The 18,456-nt window shown below is 45.2% G+C and overlaps 1 protein-coding gene across 3 annotated transcripts in view; it reads right to left on the minus strand.

Moving 5' to 3' along the window:
- LOC105484484 (SEC16 homolog B, endoplasmic reticulum export factor) overlaps window positions 1-18,456 on the minus strand; it is a 69,901-nt gene that overhangs the window by 13,779 nt on the left and 37,666 nt on the right. For all 3 annotated transcript variants that reach the window (XM_071076098.1, XM_071076100.1, XM_011746138.3), the window contains exons 14-20: window positions 17,251-17,362; window positions 15,430-15,535; window positions 12,704-12,844; window positions 11,420-11,524; window positions 10,494-10,569; window positions 8,034-8,333; window positions 7,115-7,182 (exon numbers count right to left, since the gene is read on the minus strand). In XM_071076098.1, the coding sequence (XP_070932199.1) occupies window positions 7,115-7,182; window positions 8,034-8,333; window positions 10,494-10,569; window positions 11,420-11,524; window positions 12,704-12,844; window positions 15,430-15,535; window positions 17,251-17,362 (908 nt within the window). The remainder of the gene's footprint in view (window positions 1-7,114; window positions 7,183-8,033; window positions 8,334-10,493; window positions 10,570-11,419; window positions 11,525-12,703; window positions 12,845-15,429; window positions 15,536-17,250; window positions 17,363-18,456) is intronic.

Below are 18,456 nucleotides of genomic sequence, written 5' to 3' on the forward strand. Positions count from 1 at the left end.
TACTGTGGTCATGGAGGCCCCCCGTAAGCTTGCCTCTGCTGCCCTCCAGCCTTTTTTCTCAGCCCTCTTCCCTACTGCTCCCACTCTCAGGGCACAGTGGCTCCCTTGATCTCCCTTAACTACACCAAGGGAGCCACTGCAGGGCCTCCAGTCCTGCTGTTTCTCTGCCTCGAACGCCTTTCTGCTAGATATTCACCTGGCTCATTTCCATGCTCCATCCTGATCTCCATTTGAAGGCCTCCTCAGTGACACCTTCCTTGGCCACTCGTCTGAAGTGAGATGCCTGGCGCATATACTTGTCTATGTTTAGTCACTTCCACTAGACTTGAGCACCTGAGGGAAGGCTTGGGCTGACGTGCTGATGCCACCCCAGCCCCTGTGACAGGGCCTGGCACATTGTAGGAACTCAGTGAATATTTTGAATAAATGAATGAATAGCGCTACTTTCATAAAATGAATTTTGCCATGCCAATATTAAAAATTATATTTATAGGGGGCACCAAGATGGCCAAATAAGAACAGCTCCAGCCTCCAGCTCCCAACATGAGCAACACAGAAGATGGGTGATTTCTGCATTTCCAACTGAGCCTCCGCTGCTGATACTCAGGCAAACAGGGTCTGGAGTGGACCTCAAGCAAACTCCAACAGACCTGCAACTGAGGGTCCTGACTGTTAGAAGGAAAACTAACAAACAGAAAGGATACCCACACCAAAATCCCATCAGTACATCACCATCATCAAAGACCAAAGGTAGATAAAACCACAAAGATAGGGAAAAAGCAGTGCGGAAAAGCTGAAAATTCAAAAAATCAGAGTGCCTCACCCCCTCCAAAGGAGCATATCTCCTTGCCAGCAATGGAACAAAGCTGGACGGAGAATGACTTTGACAAGTTGAGAGAAGAAGGCTTCAGTCAATCAAACTTCTCAGAGCTAAAGGAGAAACTATGAACCCAGTGCAAAGAAACTAAAAACCTTGAAAAAAAGATTTGACAAATGGATAACTAGGATAACCAATGCAGAGAAGTCCATAAATGACCTGATAGAGATGAAAACCATGATACGAGAACTACGTGACAAATGCACAAGCTTCAGTAACTGACTCGATAAACTGGAAAAAAGAGTATCAGTGATTGAAGATCAAATGAATGAAATGAAGCAAGAAGAGAAGTTTAGAGAAAAAAGAGTAAAAAGAAATGAACAAAGCCTCCAAGAAATATGGGATTATGTGAAAAGATTGTATCTACGTCTGATAGGTGTACCTGAAAGTGACGGGGAGAATGCAACCAAGTTGAAAAACACTCTACAGGATATCATCCAGGAGAACTTCCCCAACCTAGCAATGCAGGCCAACATTCAAATTCAGGAAATACAGAGAACGCCACAGAGATACTCCTCAAGAAGAGCAACTCCAAGACACATAATTGTCCGATTCACCAAAGTTGAAATGAAGGAAAAAATGTTAAGGGCAGCCAGAGATACAGGTCGGGTTACCCACAAAGGGAAGTCCATCAGACTAACAGCAGATCTCTCGGCAGAAACTCTCCAAGCCAGAAGAGAGTGGGGGCCAATATTCAACATTCTTAAAGAAAAGAATTTTCAACCCAGAATTTCATATCCAGCCAAACTAAGTTTCATAAGAGAAGGAGAAATAAAATCCTTTACAGACAAGCAAATGCTAAGAGATTTTCTCATCACCAGGCCTGCCCTACAAGAGCTCCTGAAGGAAGCACTAAACATGGAAAGGAACAACCATTCCATGTTGGAATGTACCAGCCATTGCAAAAACATGTCAAAATGTAAAGACCATCGATGCTAGGAAGAAACTGCATCAACTAACGAGCAAAATAACCAGCTAACATCATAATGACAGGATCAAGTTCACACATAACAATATTAACCTTAAATGTAAAAGGGCTAAATAGTCCAATTAAAAGACACAGACTGGAAAATTGGATAAAGAGTCAAGACCCATCAGTTTGCTGTATTCAGGAGACCTATCTCACATGCAGAGACACGCATAGGCTCAAAATAAAGGGATGGAGGAAGATCTACCAAGCAAATGGAAAACAAAAGAAGGCAGGGGTTGCAATCATAGTCTCTGATAAAACAGACTTTAAACCAACAAAGATCAAAAGAGACAAAGAAGGCCATTGCATAATGGTAAAGGGATCAATTCAACAAGAGTTAACTATCCTAAACATATATACACCCAATAGGAGCACCCAGATTCATAAAGCAAGTCCTTAGAGACTTACAAAGAGGCTTAAACTCCCACACAATAGCAATGGGAGACTTTAACACCCCACTGTCAACATTAGACAGATCAACAAGACAGAAAGTTAACAAGGATATCCAGGAATTGAACTCAACTCTGCACCAAGTGGACCTAATAGACATCTACAGAACTCTCCACCCCAAATCAACAGAATATACATTCTTCTCAGCACCACATCACACTTATTCAAAAATTGACCACATAGTTGGAAGTAAAGCACTCCTCAGCAAATGTAAAACAACAGAAATTATAAAAAACTGTCTCTCAGACTACAGTGCAATCAATCTAGAACTCAGGACTAAGAAACTCAATCAAAACCGCTCAATTACATGGAAACAGAACAACCTGCTCCTGAATGACTACTGGGTACATAACAAAATTAAGGCAGAAATGAAGATGTTCTTTGAAATCAGTGAGAACCAGATACAACATGCCAGAATCTCTGGGACACATTTGAAGCAGTGTGTAGAGGGAAATTTATAGCACTAAATGCCCACAAGAGAAAGGAGGAAAGATCTAAAATTGTCACCCCAACATCACAATTAAAAGAACTAGAGAAGCAAGAGCAAACAAATTCAAAAGCTAGCAGAAGGCAAGAAATAAGTAAGATCAGAGCAGAACTGAAGGCAATAGAGACACAAAAAAACCCTTCAAAAAATCAATGAATCCAGGAGCTGGTTTTTTGAAAAGATCAAAAAAATTGATAGACTGCTAGCAAACTAATAAAGAAGGAAAGAGAGAAGAATCAAATAGATGCAATAAAAAATGATAAAGTAGATATCACCACTGACCCCACAGAAATACAAACTACCATCAGAGAATACTATAAACACCTCTACGCTAATAAACTAGAAAACCTAGAAGAAATGGATAATTTCCTGGACACTTACACTCTCCCAAGACTAAACCAGGAAGAAGTTGAATCCCTGAATAGACCAATAGCAGTCTCTGAAATTGAGACAATAATTAATAACCTACCAAACAAAAAAAGTCCAGGACAAGATGGATTCACAGCCGAATTCTACCAGAGGTATAAGGAGGAGCCAGTATCATTCCTTCTGAAACTATTCCAATCAATAGTAAAAGAGGCAATCCTCCCTAACTCATTTTATAAGGCCAACGTCATCCTGATACCAAAGCCTGACAGAGACACAACCAAAAAGAGAATTTTAGACCAACATCCCTGATGAACATCGATACAAAAATCCTCAATAAAATACTGGTAAACCAAATCCAGCAGCACATCAAAAAGCTCATCCACCATGATCAAGTGGGCTTCATCCCTGGGATGCAAGGCTGGTTCAACATATGCAAATCAATGAACGTAACCAGCATATAAACAGAACCAAAGACAAAAACCACCTGATATCTCAATAGATGCAGAAAAACCTTTGACAAAATTCAACAGCCCTTCATGCTAAAAACTCTAAATAAATTCGGTATTGATGGAACGTATCTCAAAATAATAGGAGCTATTTATGACAAACCCACAGCCAATATCATACTGAATGAGGAAAAACTGGAAGCATTCCCCTTAAAAACTGGCACAAGACAGGGATGCCCTCTCTCACCACTCCTATTCCACATAGTTTTGGAAGTTCTGGCCAGGGCAATCAGGCAAGAGAAAGAAATAAAGGGTATTCAATTAGGAAAAGAAGAAGTCAAATTGTCCCTGTTTGCAGATGACATGATTGTATATTTAGAAAACCCCATTGTCTCAGCCCAAAATCTCCTTAAGCTGATTAGCAACTTCAGCAAAGTCTCAGGATATAAAATCAACGTGCAAAAATCACAAGCATTCTTATACACCAATAACAGACAAACAGAGAGCCAAATCATGAATGAACTCCCATTCACAATTGCTTCAAAGAGAATAAAATACCTAGGAATCTAACTTACAAAGGATGTGAAGGACCTCTTCAAGGAGAACTACAAACCACTGCTCAGCGAAATAAAAGAGGACAGAAACAAATGGAAGAACATTCCATGCTCATGGATAGGAAGAATCAATATCGTGAAAATGGCCATACTGCCCAAGGTAATTTATAGATTCAATGCCATCCCCATCAAGCTACCAATGACTTTCTTCACAGAAGTGGAAAAAACTACTTTAAAGTTCATTTGGAACCAAAAAAGAGCCCGCGTTGCCAAGACAATCCTAAGTCAAAAGAACAAAGCTAGAGGCATCATGCTACCTGATTTCAAACTATATTACAAGGCTACAGTAACCAAAACAGCATGATACCGGTACCAAAACAGAGATATAGACCAATGGAACAGAACAGAGGCCTCGGAAATCATATCACACATCTACAACCATCTGATCTTTGACAAACCTGACAAAAGCAAGAAATGGTGAAAGGATTCCCTATTTAATACATGATGCTGGAAAAACTAGCTCATAAGTAGAAAGCTGAAACTGGATCCCTTCCTTACTCCTTATATAAAAATTAATTCAAGATGGATTCGAGACTTAAATGTTAGACCTAAAACCATAAAAACCCTAGAAGAAAACCTAGGCAATACCATTCAGGACATACGCATAGGAAAGGACTTCATCTCTAAAACATCAAAAGCAATAGCAACGAAAGCCAAAATTGACAAATGGGATCTAATTAAACTAAAGAGCTTCTGCACAGCAAAAGAAACTACCATCAGAGTCAACAGGCAACCTACAGAATGGGAGAAAATTTTTGCAATCTACTCATCTGACAAAGGGCTAATATCCAGAATCTACAAAGAACTCAAACAAATTTACAAGAAAAAAACAACCCCATCAAAAAGTGGGCAAAGGATATGAACAGATACTTCTTGAAAGAAGACATTTATGCAGCCAATAGACACATGAAAAAATGCTCATCATCACTCGCCATCAGAGAAATGCAAATCAAAACCACAATGAGATACCATCTCCACCAGTTAGAATGGTGATCATTAAAAAGTCAGGAAACGGCCGGGTGCGGTGGCTCAAGCCTGTAATCCCAGCACTTTGGGAGGCCGAGGCGGGCGGATCACAAGGTCAGGAGATCGAGACCACAGTGAAACCCCGTCTCTACTAAAAATACAAAAAATTAGCCGGGCACGGTGGCGGGCGCCTGTAGTCCTAGCTACTCAGGAGGCTGAGGCAGGAGAATGGCGTGAACCCAGGAGGCAGAGCTTGCAGTGAGCCGAGATCGCGCCACTGCACTCCAGCCTGGGCAACAGCGTGAGACTCCATCTCAAAAAAAAAAAAAAAAAAAAAAAAAAAGTCAGGAAACAACAGGTGCTGGTGAGGATACGGAGAAATAGGAACACTTTTACACTGTTAGTGGGACTGTAAACTAGTTCAATCATTGTGGAAGACAGAGTGGCGATTCCTCAAGGATCTAGAACTAGAAATACCATTTGACCCAGCCATCCCATTACTGGGTATATACCCAAAGGATTATAAATCATGCTGCTATAAAGACACATGCACACATATGTTTATTGCGGCCCCATTCACAATAGCAAAGACTTGGAACCAACCTAAATGTCCATCAATGACAGACTGGATTAAGAAAATGTGGCACATATACACCACAGAATACTATGCAGCCATAAAAAAGGATGAGTTCGTGTCCTTTGTAGGGACATGGATGCAGCTGGAAACCATCATTCTCAGCAAACTATCACAAGAAGAGAAAACCAAACACTGCATGTTCACACTCATAGGTGGGAATTGAACAATGAGATCACTTGGACACAGGAAGGGGAACATCACATACTGGGGCCTGTTGTTGGAGGGGGAGAGAGGGGAGGGATAGCATTAGGAGATATACCTAATGTAAATGACGAGTTAATGGGTGCAGCACACCAATATGGCACATGTATATATATGTAACAAACCTGCATGTTGTGCACATGTACCCTACGACATAAAGTATAATTTTAAAAATCATATTTATGAATGACACAGAAAAATCTCATTATATAGTGTTAAGTAACAGGAAATAAAGCTTTGCATACATATGTTCTTAGCAACTTAAAAACATGTATATGTGTATAATGTATATACAGATATACATATATGTGTGTATACATATGCATATACAGAAAAATAGTGTAAGAAAAGAAAAGCACTTTGACTGTTGGATTGAGTGATATTTGATTCTTTATATGATACTTCACTTTTAGATTTTTCTATAACAATAATGTACCACTTTTCAGTCAGGAAAAAAAAAAAAAAACAGAAAACCATAGAAGTTTGTTAAGACCTGTACCCGTTTTTCTACTTTAAAAAGTTATAGGATGTAACCCTCCAACCAGGAGAAGCTGAAGAACGCCTTAGGTTCGGGACCAACACTGCCCATTGCTGAGGGCAGAGGTGTGTTCAATCAGAGCTAAATAGAATGATTCATCAGACATGGTCACCTCCAGGACCTTAGAGCCTAACTGAGGAGAAAAGACAGAGGCAGGCACTGTCACAGCTACCACAGATCTTTCTTTGAAATAAAGCCAGGTAAAAATTAAAACAAGGAAATATCAACAGTCTTCCATGGCAGGACAGGGTATGGCAAGTGTTTTGTGCAGCACTGAGAAGATGTCAGAGGTAACAGAGATCTGAGAGGCCAAAACAAACCAGCTCAGTTGCTCCCTCTCACCCTGTGGACACAGGTTGGTGGGGTTGAGTGTAAACAAGAACACAGCCTCCCGCCCAGCTCCCAGGAGTTGGTATAGGAAGAGGCATGGCGAGATGTGGAAGAGAAAGCTGCTGCAACGCTGAGGAGGAGCTTGCATGTGGCCAAGAAACCAGGGCAACTGGTGAAAACCAGAAGTGTTTGAGTGGGCAGTGGTATCTTTTATGCTGTGTGCTCTCACCTGTGGTTTGGAAATGACCTCTTGGCCATCAGGAGACTGGGAGGTTTCTTGAGACACTGTGTTCTCTCCTGAGTCACAAACAGAAATGGAAATAGCAATAGGAAGTTGTGCTTTTCCCATCTATCCTGAAGAAGACTAACTGGGACACAATCAGCTTTCTTAACTGCAGCAGAAGCTCCGAGTCCATAAGCCCAAGCTAATCACAGCAAATACAAAGAATGCTCACATGGCTCAGCTCAATCCCAGCCACCCCAGGACATGCTGTTCAACTCATCCTCTACTTCCACAGCCACTCTTCGGGAATCTTGGAAATCAGAGCAGCATCAAGCGAGGTCACAGGGATCCTCCACCACCTTCCTCTCCATGTGAGCCTCCATCTTGGACAGGACCTAATCCTGGAAGGTCTAAGATCTAATCATTCTAGGTGACTTCCAGCATCTCCCTGGCATCGCTCAGCATTGCTCACCCATACTTAGCCCTTGCTGTCGAAGGTCTGATGAGCCTGAAAAAACTCGGGACCAAGACAGACACATGGGTTTCTGCTGGAGACCCTGATAATAAGCTTTTGGGTGCAGGATGATTGGAGAAAGAGAACTTGGTCTCTATTTCTCCATCCTGTAATCTCTCTCCTAGAAACTATGTAATCATTTGGATGGCAGGTGTCGCTCCATTTGCCCTGCTGTACCCAGAGGAGAGATGGACTGGGCTGGAAGACAGCAATCTCCTTCAGATATATGCAAAGCACCAGTATAGTGGCTGAAAACTAGCAGGCCCTCAGTAACAGGCACATACCCCCGCATCTGTGTCTTTCCCAGCTCCAACCCAACCTCCTCTGACTGGTCCCAGCACCTCCCTTTTCCTGCTTCCTCCCTACCCAGACCCTATACTCAACGTGGCCACCCTAGCTGCCAGGTCTTACCAGGGCCCAGGTGTGTCTGCAGCGTTTCCTCCCAGACTGTTCCTCCAGGGGCCTCTGTCACTGCCACGCTGCTGCCAGTTCCTGGTAGGTGGATCTCAGGAACTGAGTAAAGAGGCATCGGTGCCCCTGTCTGCCCTGCACCCCCTCCTGCTGGGTAGGAGCCCGGCTGGAGAGGGAAGGGCTGCTGTGGGCTGGGCTGGGGCAGGCAGGTCTGCTCAAGCATCAGCCACAGAGCTGAGCGGTACTCAGGGGCTTCAGAGTAGCCTTGACATCCAGAAAAGTCCTGGTAGAAAGTGTTTTCTAAGGACATAGAATGAAGGTAAAGAAGTGAGACCTGAAATGTGGCATTTGCATACTGATCACACCAGAAACGTTCCTGCTCATGTCTTCTCTGGAAAGCAGTCACAAGGACAAGCTATCTAACGTGCCTTCCAATAACATGATGACAAGTAAAACACAGAGTGATGGTAACACCCTCATTGCTGTTTACAGAATTGTTTCCTTCACTAGTGTACCCTAAAAATAAAATCCTAAGCCCCTCCATTGACTTAACAGACCCCCTCTTGGACAAGGGGACCCCAGAAAAACCTTAAAAACTGAGTTCCCAGCATGACAGGATGGGAAGTGAGACACCCCTCATTATACCCCCTCTCTTTAGTAGTTTAGACACAACTGACCAGCATTAATGTTAAAACCGAGATCTTAAGACTAACAGATCTTATGGCTTGGTGGCCATAAGATACCAAATTATACACAGAACCTAAAGCCCTGCCAGGCAACGGTTAAGTCCCGCACCTTAAAAATAAACTGTGTCCTCATGGCCACGAGGTTTTTTTCTCTAGCAGCTCAGCAAGCACTGGCCTTGAGATGAGCAATGTTAAAACAATTACAACTCATTCCACTCACAAATGCTGACTAAATGAGCCTCTGTTCTATCAGCCATAACCACAGCTGTGGTTGGACAAGACTGATTTCAGTAACTTTCTCCAGATAAGAAGACCACCAACCATGAATTGGGTCTGGCCAGTTTACAGAGGGTCCCCACTTGAGTGCTTCTGTGTCCCGAAAAGACCTTTTGACAGGTAAGGCCTAATTGTAATACGCTTAAAGGATAAGTCTTCACCCCAAGGTGAACATGGGTCGTGTTTTACATGCATGTTAGCTCATTAGGCATGTGTGAGGACTTCCTCTGTGAATAGTCACAGCTCCTCCTATAACCTGTTAAATACGTATGTTTGATCAACCCATTCAACTTAAATTCTTGTCTTACCTCTCCTTCCCTCAAAGTGCCTGGCTATACTTCCCAGCCTGTGGGATGGCCACCTTGCAGGCTGGAACCCTTTGTAAGAAATAAAGTCTCCTTTCCAAATGTACACATTGTATGACCTTTTTTTTAAGTTAACACTACCTTGTATGATCTCTGAGCCTCTAGCCAGTGGGTTGGGAGGGCTGAAATTACCATCCTATCTAACTCCACATCTTTTTAATTTTTGATAAATTATTTCTTCTTTAAGGACTTCCTAATGGACTTGGGTATTTAAAACTTAGAAAGCTTCCAGCTAAAAACCTAAACCAGCTCACAGAAATCATGGCTTTGTTCTTAAAGAATCAGAGTACATTTGCCCTGGAAAAGACCTGACTGGTAACATAAACTAAGGTGTGGACCTATAACATGATTGGTCACGGGACTGGCATGAGTGGCCGACCCGCCTGCTCCATTGGACACCAGGAGACACCAGGCTGTGGGGAAGCAACATCCACGGGCACCCAGCCTAGCTCTCCTCCACCCCCCACCTTTACAGATCCTGCTACACAGTGAGAAACAGAAGCCAAGGCCTGCCCTGCCCTCCCTTCCCTTTGCTCATGCCTGAGGAAGGACACAGGGCTGGGAAGAGATGAGGGCCCTTTCCTGACCCTACTGTTGGGGAACTTGGGGAAAGAGTACAGAGTTAACCAGGGATATGGTGCCTGCCAACCCACCACTGGGAAGCATCCCAAGGGAAGAGTAGAGATGCCGTGAAAACACTGAAACATCCTTATTCCACAGTCATCTGGCAATTGCCAGCTCAAAACTCTTAAGGACTTCCGACATCCCCAACACTAACATATGATACCGATGAACCACAATCTCTGGACTCAAGAAATGTATCCAGCTGGAGAGAAGTTAACATAGGAGAAAGAATTGGCTAACAATACAGTGCAACACAAAAAACACTCAGGTATTTAAAAACCTGAATCGTGAAGCAGACGCTCTCAGACTGAGGGAATTTAGAAGAGTTGGGTATGTGTGAGGCTGGCAGGAGCTGTGTGGAGGAGGCGCCTGGACAACGGGGTGGATTTACACAGGCAAGACAGGCACCCTGGGAAGGGAAGGGCGAGTGATTTTGTGAATTACTTTGTCTCGTAGAATCAGATCCTGAGCATCAGCTATGTATATGCTCAGTTCATCATTTTGGGTACCTGTTGTTGTTCCTCTGGCTCCCGAAATATCTGAGCGAGTAAGATGAGGATCCCCAGTGTCTCCTGCTATCTTTTGCTATTTAAAATAAAGTAAAATTCCTTTTAAGCGGCACAAAGGAAAAACAAGAACAGAGAAACAAAGTGATTCAAAACTTAAGCCAAAAAGAAACTTCCAGTGGGGATGACAAGGTAAGGGAAACACTCGTATGCTTAGGGGCCTGGGGGGTCATGTGGATGGGGATTCCAACTCTGCCCAGAACAGGCAGAGATGGCTGGAGACCAGAGTCATCCACCCTCCCCTGAAGGAAGGAGCGCATGGAAAGAACTAAACTGTAGGCCTCAGCACTTGCAGCAGATAGAAGGGGTAAGGCTGCGCGTGCTTCAAAAAATCCACCCTATCTTTCCTTCAGAGCAGAATGGGAAAAAGAAAATGGAGGAGGCCCTGTTCCAATTACTGTTCCAATTACTGTTCCAATTACAACCAGCAGCTTTTGCAATTGTCAGAACAAAAAAGAAAAGACTCAGAAGTCTTTTAAGCAATTGCCCCACATTACATGAAAGTGACACTGGTCCACTGTGATCCATTGTTCCTAGCAGAGATGGGGAAGCTTTGATGGTCATGAAACATATTCTCTGGGGCCTCAGGGAAGGGTGTCAAGAGTGATTGGGAAGAGCGCCCCAACGTGTCACATGTGAATATAGGAAAACGCTTCCACACAGGGACAAGCAGCGGCAAGGAAGCTGAGTCCCACCCCTTCCCCAGACACCAACTGTGCCTCATGGGTGATGGAAGAGACCACGGCGAGGCATGGGGACCAGGGACTTGCTAATGTCAGCGCCTACCTGTTCCATGTCTAGGGGAGGGAGGAGGGAAACAAAGACCGACACCCGCCCCCCACCACTGCCCTGGCTCCAACCCCACTCACCTCCAGCTGCCTCCGAAGTTGCACTAGCCAGTCTGGCTCTAGGTCCCTGTCTCCACTGCGTCTTTCTAAAACCAGAGGATCTGATAGCTTCAGTTTCTCTGCTAGCTGTGCCAGGTTTCCAGATGGGTTAGGTGCAGAAAGTAAGAGAGAGGAGAGGAGAGAGAGGGAAGAGAAACAGAAAGACAATAGGGAAGAGAAAACAAGGAAAAAGGAGAAAGAGAGCCTTAACTCACTTATAAATTACATTATAAAAAATAATCGAAAAATAGCTAATTCAGCAGACATCCTTCCAAAATTGCAACATAAATCACTAACCTGTCTTGGGTATTAGATTCTAAATAAAGTATGAGGAGAAACAGTTACTCAGCTTCATTTCTGTGCAAAGCTGTCTGCTCTGTAACAGTGTTTCTCAAACTTAGGTGTACATACAAATTTTGTTTGAATTCTAATTGTAAACTTGTTAAAATGCTAATTCTGATTCCATACATCTAGGCAGGGGCGAAGAGTCTGCACTTTTAACCCGCTCCCAGGTGATGCTAATGTTACTTTGTATTTCAAGGATTTATTCCATAAACAAGTTTTAGTTACCAAAACTTTTCTAATCATTCATTCTGAGCTCCTTGCAACCATCAACCTGTTGGCAGAAACTTCAGGGTATGGGGAGGCTCACCACCAGCAATTTTTATACGTTAAAGAATCCAGCACTTGGGCCTCATCTAAGGCAAAACAAAAATTTAAGGGTAGGCTGCTTTTTTACTCTCTAGCTAATGGGTTTTTCTTCAATTAATTGAAACAACTATTTGCTTGATTGTTGTTTTCTTCCCTAGGAACTAAAGGTTGATATGTTTTTGTTTTCTATTTTAAATGTATCTCATATGTGATAAAATATTCCATGCATTTAAAAGCATTTTAATAAGGATCATTTACTCTTTTAATCACTAAAATATATTTTCTAAGCCCAGCTTTTATAATTAGAATGGTTCACCATAGCATGTAGTTTTACTGTACCAGAAAAGCAGATGCAAAAATGAATTTCCCAAGTAGCACCGACATGGTTTCCAGTCTCCAATCCCACCACCGCCCGCCCAGAGAGCATCCTTCTTTGTGTAGTGTTGGGCCTCTGCTTATCGCATCTGGGCATGCATACGTGGTCAAAGACGGCCGTGGGCTCCAATTTTACGGCAGGTTCAAAGAAGATGAAATGTAGAGTCTAAGCTGCTCTACAATGGCGTTCTTTGAATAGTGAAGATAAAACAACTGCACAGAACCCTTTGAGAGGCTCACCTTGATGAGTTCCGCTAACAGCACAGGGTGACTGCTCTCTCCCTGGCTCAAGACAGCTGCACCAATGGCTTCGCAGTAATGCAAGGCCTGGGACACGAGGCCGTAATCTGCCAGACGGGAAGCATAAAGGAGCTTATACACCTGTGAAGGGAAATGAGTCAGTGACTAGTCCATCCAGGCAGGGAGAGAGAGAGAGAGAAATGTAGATAAGACTTCTTGGAAGTCAGCTGACTGTCAGCTTCCGCTAACTCTGGCATCCAAATATCAAGAGGCTTGTGCCATTTGGAGCATTTTATCTATGCGCGGGCACAACTCCAAATCTAGCCTCCAGTTCCTGCATTACAGAGAAAAGAACAGGAGTCCCATCCGCTCAACGTTCCTAGGTCCTGGTCACCGTGCAAAGTGCACTGGAGTCCTTATTTATTGGGTAGCCCACATATCCAGAGAGCCTGATGTACAGGCACAGGACCAGGCAAAAGAGGGACATTAAAAGAAACAAAAATAGCCTGGGTGCGGTGGCTCACGCCTGTAGTCCCAGCACTTTGGGAGGCCGAGGCAGGCGGATCACTTGAGGTCCAGAGTTCGAGACTAGCCTGGCCAACATGACGAAACTCCATCTCTACTAAAAATACAAAAATTAGCTGGCATAGTGGCATGCACCTGTAGTCCCAGCTACTCGGGAGGCTGAGGCAGGAGAATTGCTTGAACCCGGGAGGCAGAGGTTCCAGTGAGCCGAGATCATGTCACTGCACTCCAGCCTGGGTGACAGAGTAACTCTGTCTCAAAAAAAAAAAAAAAGAAAAAAAATAGACCCTAGCACAAAGGGCATAAAGTTAATGGAGAAAGCTTACTGAGAAAAACAACTAAGCTCTCATGAAAGCATGAGTGGCAGGGCAGGAGCAAGTGTGAGGGCTTTGGTATCAGACAGACCCAAGTTCAAATAAAAGCTCCATGTGAGGTGTGAGACACTGGGCTAGTTACCTCATCTCTCTGTGCCTCAGTTTCCTCTCTACTACATGGGAATACTACTACTACCTACGCCCTTGGTTGTTATGGAGATTAAATGAGATAATTCAGGTGAAGTACTGAGAAGAAACAGCATGCAAGAGATGTGGGCCGATAGCATGTAACCCTTCCGGGCCTCCGTTTTCTCTTTTGTAAAAGGGAGTTAATCATGCCTACATTACAGGATTTGAAACAATACACAAGATGTATAACGCCACAATGCCGGGCACATAGAGCACATTCAAAGTAGCCAATCTCATTACTAATACCAGCCCCAAGCAGCACCAAAATAACTGAGAGTTGGGATGAATAAAGAAGAGAAAAAAAAGGAGAGCAAAGAGCCGGTCAAGGAACTGCAAACAGGAGCTCATCAGGCAGGGTTTTGCTGGAAAAGGTGAGTCTTTGGCAAAGCCCTTAAAAAAGAAGATGCTATAGGACACACGCCTAATGCATGTGGGGCTTAAAACCTAGATGACGGGTTGATAGGTACAGCACATCACCACGGCACATATATACCTATGTAACAAACCTGCACGTTCTGCTCATGTATCCCAGAACTTAAAAGAAAAAGAAGAGAAGATGCTAATTGGGCCATTTCTCTACGACAAAGGAATTCACTTTCAAGGCTTTGTGTTGTGTGTGCATGTTGTTGTAATTGTTGTTGTTGCTGCTGCAGTGTGTACCCTCGACACCAAGCACTGAAGGAGAAACAAGGAATTGCTGGAAAAGGTCTCTACCTAAAGAAGATAACTAAGGTAGGAAGATAAGGTACCTGTGCATGAAAGGCAAGAAAACACAAGGCAGCGTGAGTTCAATGTCAGTGGGGGCCCCTGGATTCAGCTGTGGGAGCCACACTGTGCCTGCCATGGCCTCAACACTGACAGCAGTTGCTGTGTGCCAGGCACTGTTCTCATGCATTAGAGAAACTAACTCAATTTCATGCCCACTCCATTACAAAGCACCACTGTCATCCCATTTTACAGCTGAGACCACTGAAGGCTGCCATCTCAGTCACACTCATAGGCGTGGTCCGGGGAGCCTGCATGGAGGAAGGGATGGTGCTGGACGTCAGAGCTCACGGAGGATTTAGACGGAGGACGGCACGATGTCAGCACTGATCTTAACGAATGTAAGGTGACAACGGCATCATGTAGAAACATTGCGAAGACAGGGCGGAAACCACAGCATGGTCACCAACCGCACAGCTGATGCCCTGAGAGGGACGAAGAGGAGTGAGGGCCAGGGCTGAGCACAGAGGGATGGCCAGAGGTAGAGGACAGAGGAGTTCAAAAGAGGCCCGAGAAGGAGCACAGAGCAGAGGGAGGGTGAGCAGCCACTGGGCTGGGCCTGTGTTCCCACTCCCTCCCACAGGACAGCTGCAGGGGCTCAGAAGAAGGGAGAGCTGTCTGGAGAGACGGGGAGAGGCAGCTGACAGCAGGAGTGAGGCGCAGGCCAGGGCGGCAAGCAGAACGTTCAAACGTCAGCAGTCAGGCAGGAGCCTCCAGCAGAGAGGCCTCTGCAACGTTTTACCTTTGTATTATAAAGCGCAGACCTTTAGGGGACATAAAAAGAAATCCTACACCCTCCCACACTTAAGCTAATGAGGAAAAGTTCAGTGATAACTTAGCCCCAGGTACCAAGTGCCAAAAAGCAAAGCTGGAAATACAGCTGCCTGCAGCGGCCTGACAGTGACAGTGGTGGCCTCATCTGGGCTCGGTTACCTGGAAAGAAGGGATGAAGGATTTGGGGCGGCCCAGCATCTGGCAGTACTCGAAGATTTCCGTCCTCTGGATTGCCTCAGTTGTTGCAAATTTCAAAAACTCTTGACTAAAACCAGGGAATAACAATAAAAGAGATTGAGGTGTGGGGGACACGGGAGTTAAATCCTAGTGGATCGCCAAACACCAGCTGCAGCCTTTCATGGGGGAGTTTCCATCCTGGGCTGATCCCTGCGGCGGCTTCAAGAGAAGAAAGAGACTCTGGGCTCCCAGAATGAGTGTTTCACCTCCTCTCCCTCTCCCTGCTTGAGGCTGAGGAAGGAACAAAACAGAACTCTGCACCAGAGGCGCTGGGAGGCAGAGGCTGCGGAAACAGGGCGCCGCCTGCCTTCTTGCTGAAGGGTAACTCAAGGCACTGGGCCCTCCTCTTAAACCCAAGGAGAGCTGGCCCCCATGCCCATAAAGCCTGTCGTGTACCTGTAAAGAGCACCCCTAGTTTGAGCAAACTTGCACAAAAGAGGGGAGCCATGTAACACCCCAGGAGCACTGAGACCAAAAGGCATGGTAGAGCAGGCGAGGACGGCTGAGCCAGAAATCGAACAAGCGTCTGTACGTTGGATGTTCATTCCACCAGCGAGGATGGGGACTGAGTGAGTGTGATCTGGTCGGGGCAGGTGGTGGGGGGCACAAGAGTCTCATGCGACCCAAAATTTCTCCCATCAACAGCTCGCCATGGTGTTTAAAATCACAATCAGGGTAGGACTTTATTTCTAGGAATTTCCTCATTCAACATAAACCAACATAAACATAGGAGGGGAGGCATATTAGCCCATACACACTTATTGTACATTTGGCACAGGAGGGATTCTTTGACAAGCTAGCCGTGTGCTATCAGAGACCTGGACCTGGAAGGAACAGGCATGAGCTGGGTAGTTGCCTCAGTGGGAGGCAGTGTGGTGCAACAGTTAAAAGGGCTTTGCCGCCTGACTGCCTGGATTCCGAGTCCAACTCACCCACACCCTCGCTGTACCATCTGAGACAAGTTATTTCATCTCCCTGTGCCTCGGTTTCCCTCCTCCCTGAGTACGATTAAAATCTTTGCTTGACTTCACTTCTTCATAGGGTAAATGTGTAATAATTAAAGGAAATAGTGCAAAGAAAACGCCTGGCACAACGTAAGAGCTTAGTGACTCTTAATGCGTATGGGGAGGGGGATAGAGAGACACAGAACAGGGAAGGCCACTAGGGAGCGAATCGTTCTGTCCGTGCATTCATTCACTGGGGGCTGAGCGAGCGCCTCCTGCAGGAAAAGCCTAATGCTATGGCCAACAGAGAATGTCACCAGTGGGACTCTAAGTAGCTTGTGCACCAAGTCATTGTAGGGATGCTAGGGCCCCAAAGAGGGACTAAACATAAACTGCTTCCATTATCCAGTTTTGCCCAGGGTGGGCTCTCAGAACAGGCCCAGGGCTGCCTAAGACGGACCCACAAGCCTCCACACATAATTGGTTTTTTTAAGGAACAAAGTCAGCTTGTGGAGCCAGGGTGCCACCCAGTGGCCAAAGGACACAATACTACACAAAGGCATCAGCCCACCTCTTTGCAGAGCAAGACCCAGGGCCTGAGGCCCCGCTGATGCTGCAATGTGGGGCCCACGGGGCATCTCCTTGCACAGACATGCACAGGTAACAGTCCCAGATAAGGGAGCCAGCGGAAGCTGAAATTCACATGAGAAAATGAAGAATGGATTCATAAAACCCAACAAGGGCTAAAACAATCCCATGGAAAATGTCCTTCCTGTTTCCTTTCTCCCAGGTCACATACCTGTGGCTGCTGCCCAGCAAGACCAGATGATCTGTCTTCACGGTGTAGTGGCCAAAGGGCACATAAGCCATAAGGTAACAGAAGTGAGCTGCCTCCACAAGCCCCTTCCCAGCTGCAGGAGGAAGAGAACAAGACCCAGTCCCGGAGCACACCAGTGTGGGGGCCCATCATCTGGGTGGGATAGGAGAGAGATGGAAGAGTGGCCTCGGGGGTCAGAGGGGAGAAGCTACATGGGACTAAATGAATAAGCCTTTCATAGCATGAGTCACAGACCCCTAAACCCCACTCCTCCCACCAGCCCATTTGGCCTCAGATGTTACATTTCTCTTCAGCCAGAATAAGGCACGATTTCACCTTCTAGCTGAAGGATTTTTTTTTTCTTTTTTCTTTTTTTTTTTGAGACGGAGTCTTGCTCAGTCGCCCAGGCTGGAGTGCAGTGGCCGGATCTCAGCTCACTGCAAGCTCCGCCTCCCAGGTTTACGCCATTCTCCTGCCTCAGCCTCCGGAGCAGCTGGGACTACAGGCGCCCGCCACCTCGTCCAGCTAGTTTTTTTTGTTTTGTTTTTTGTTTTTGTTTTTTTGTATTTTTTAGTAGAGACAGGGTTTCATCGTGTTAGCCAGGATGGTCTCGATCTCCCGACCTTGTGATCCGCCCTCGGCCTCCCAAAGTGCTGGGATTACAGGCTTGAGCTACCGCGCCCGGCCCCTAAAGGATTTTTGATGAGGAATTCTCTGAACATTTTAGTCTTTCCTGAGGGTGAAAAAGGAGTTTGAAATGCCTGCACCTGAGCAAAGAAGGAGACTACCGGGAGTCACCATTCTTAAACTAGGCTTCCTGGGGCACCATTGTTTTCCCTGCTAAAGTCAAACATAAAAATCACATTAATTACCAACATGTTTTGAAATGTTCTCCCATACATTTTCCACTGCCTCAAAATTGAGTTAATTCAACTAGATACAATACCTAGCACAGTGTCTGGCCCCCAAGAAGTGTTCAACAAACATTAGTTCCCTTCTACTCAGGGTGCTGCGTGGCCTCCATCTGACTTGGCACAACCTTACCATAGCTATTTAAGTCTAACAGAGCAGTATTTTTAAAAGCCCCATGAGAGCACCATGATTTCTAGATGCTCTGCTTCTTGGCTAAATTTGAGAACCACTGGTCTGGAACATTCAATAGCCCCTAAGTGTTTATAAGGCCATATT

The sequence above is a fragment of the Macaca nemestrina genome, chromosome 1 (genome assembly GCF_043159975.1).
Source record: "Macaca nemestrina isolate mMacNem1 chromosome 1, mMacNem.hap1, whole genome shotgun sequence".
Taxonomy (NCBI): domain Eukaryota; kingdom Metazoa; phylum Chordata; class Mammalia; order Primates; family Cercopithecidae; genus Macaca; species Macaca nemestrina.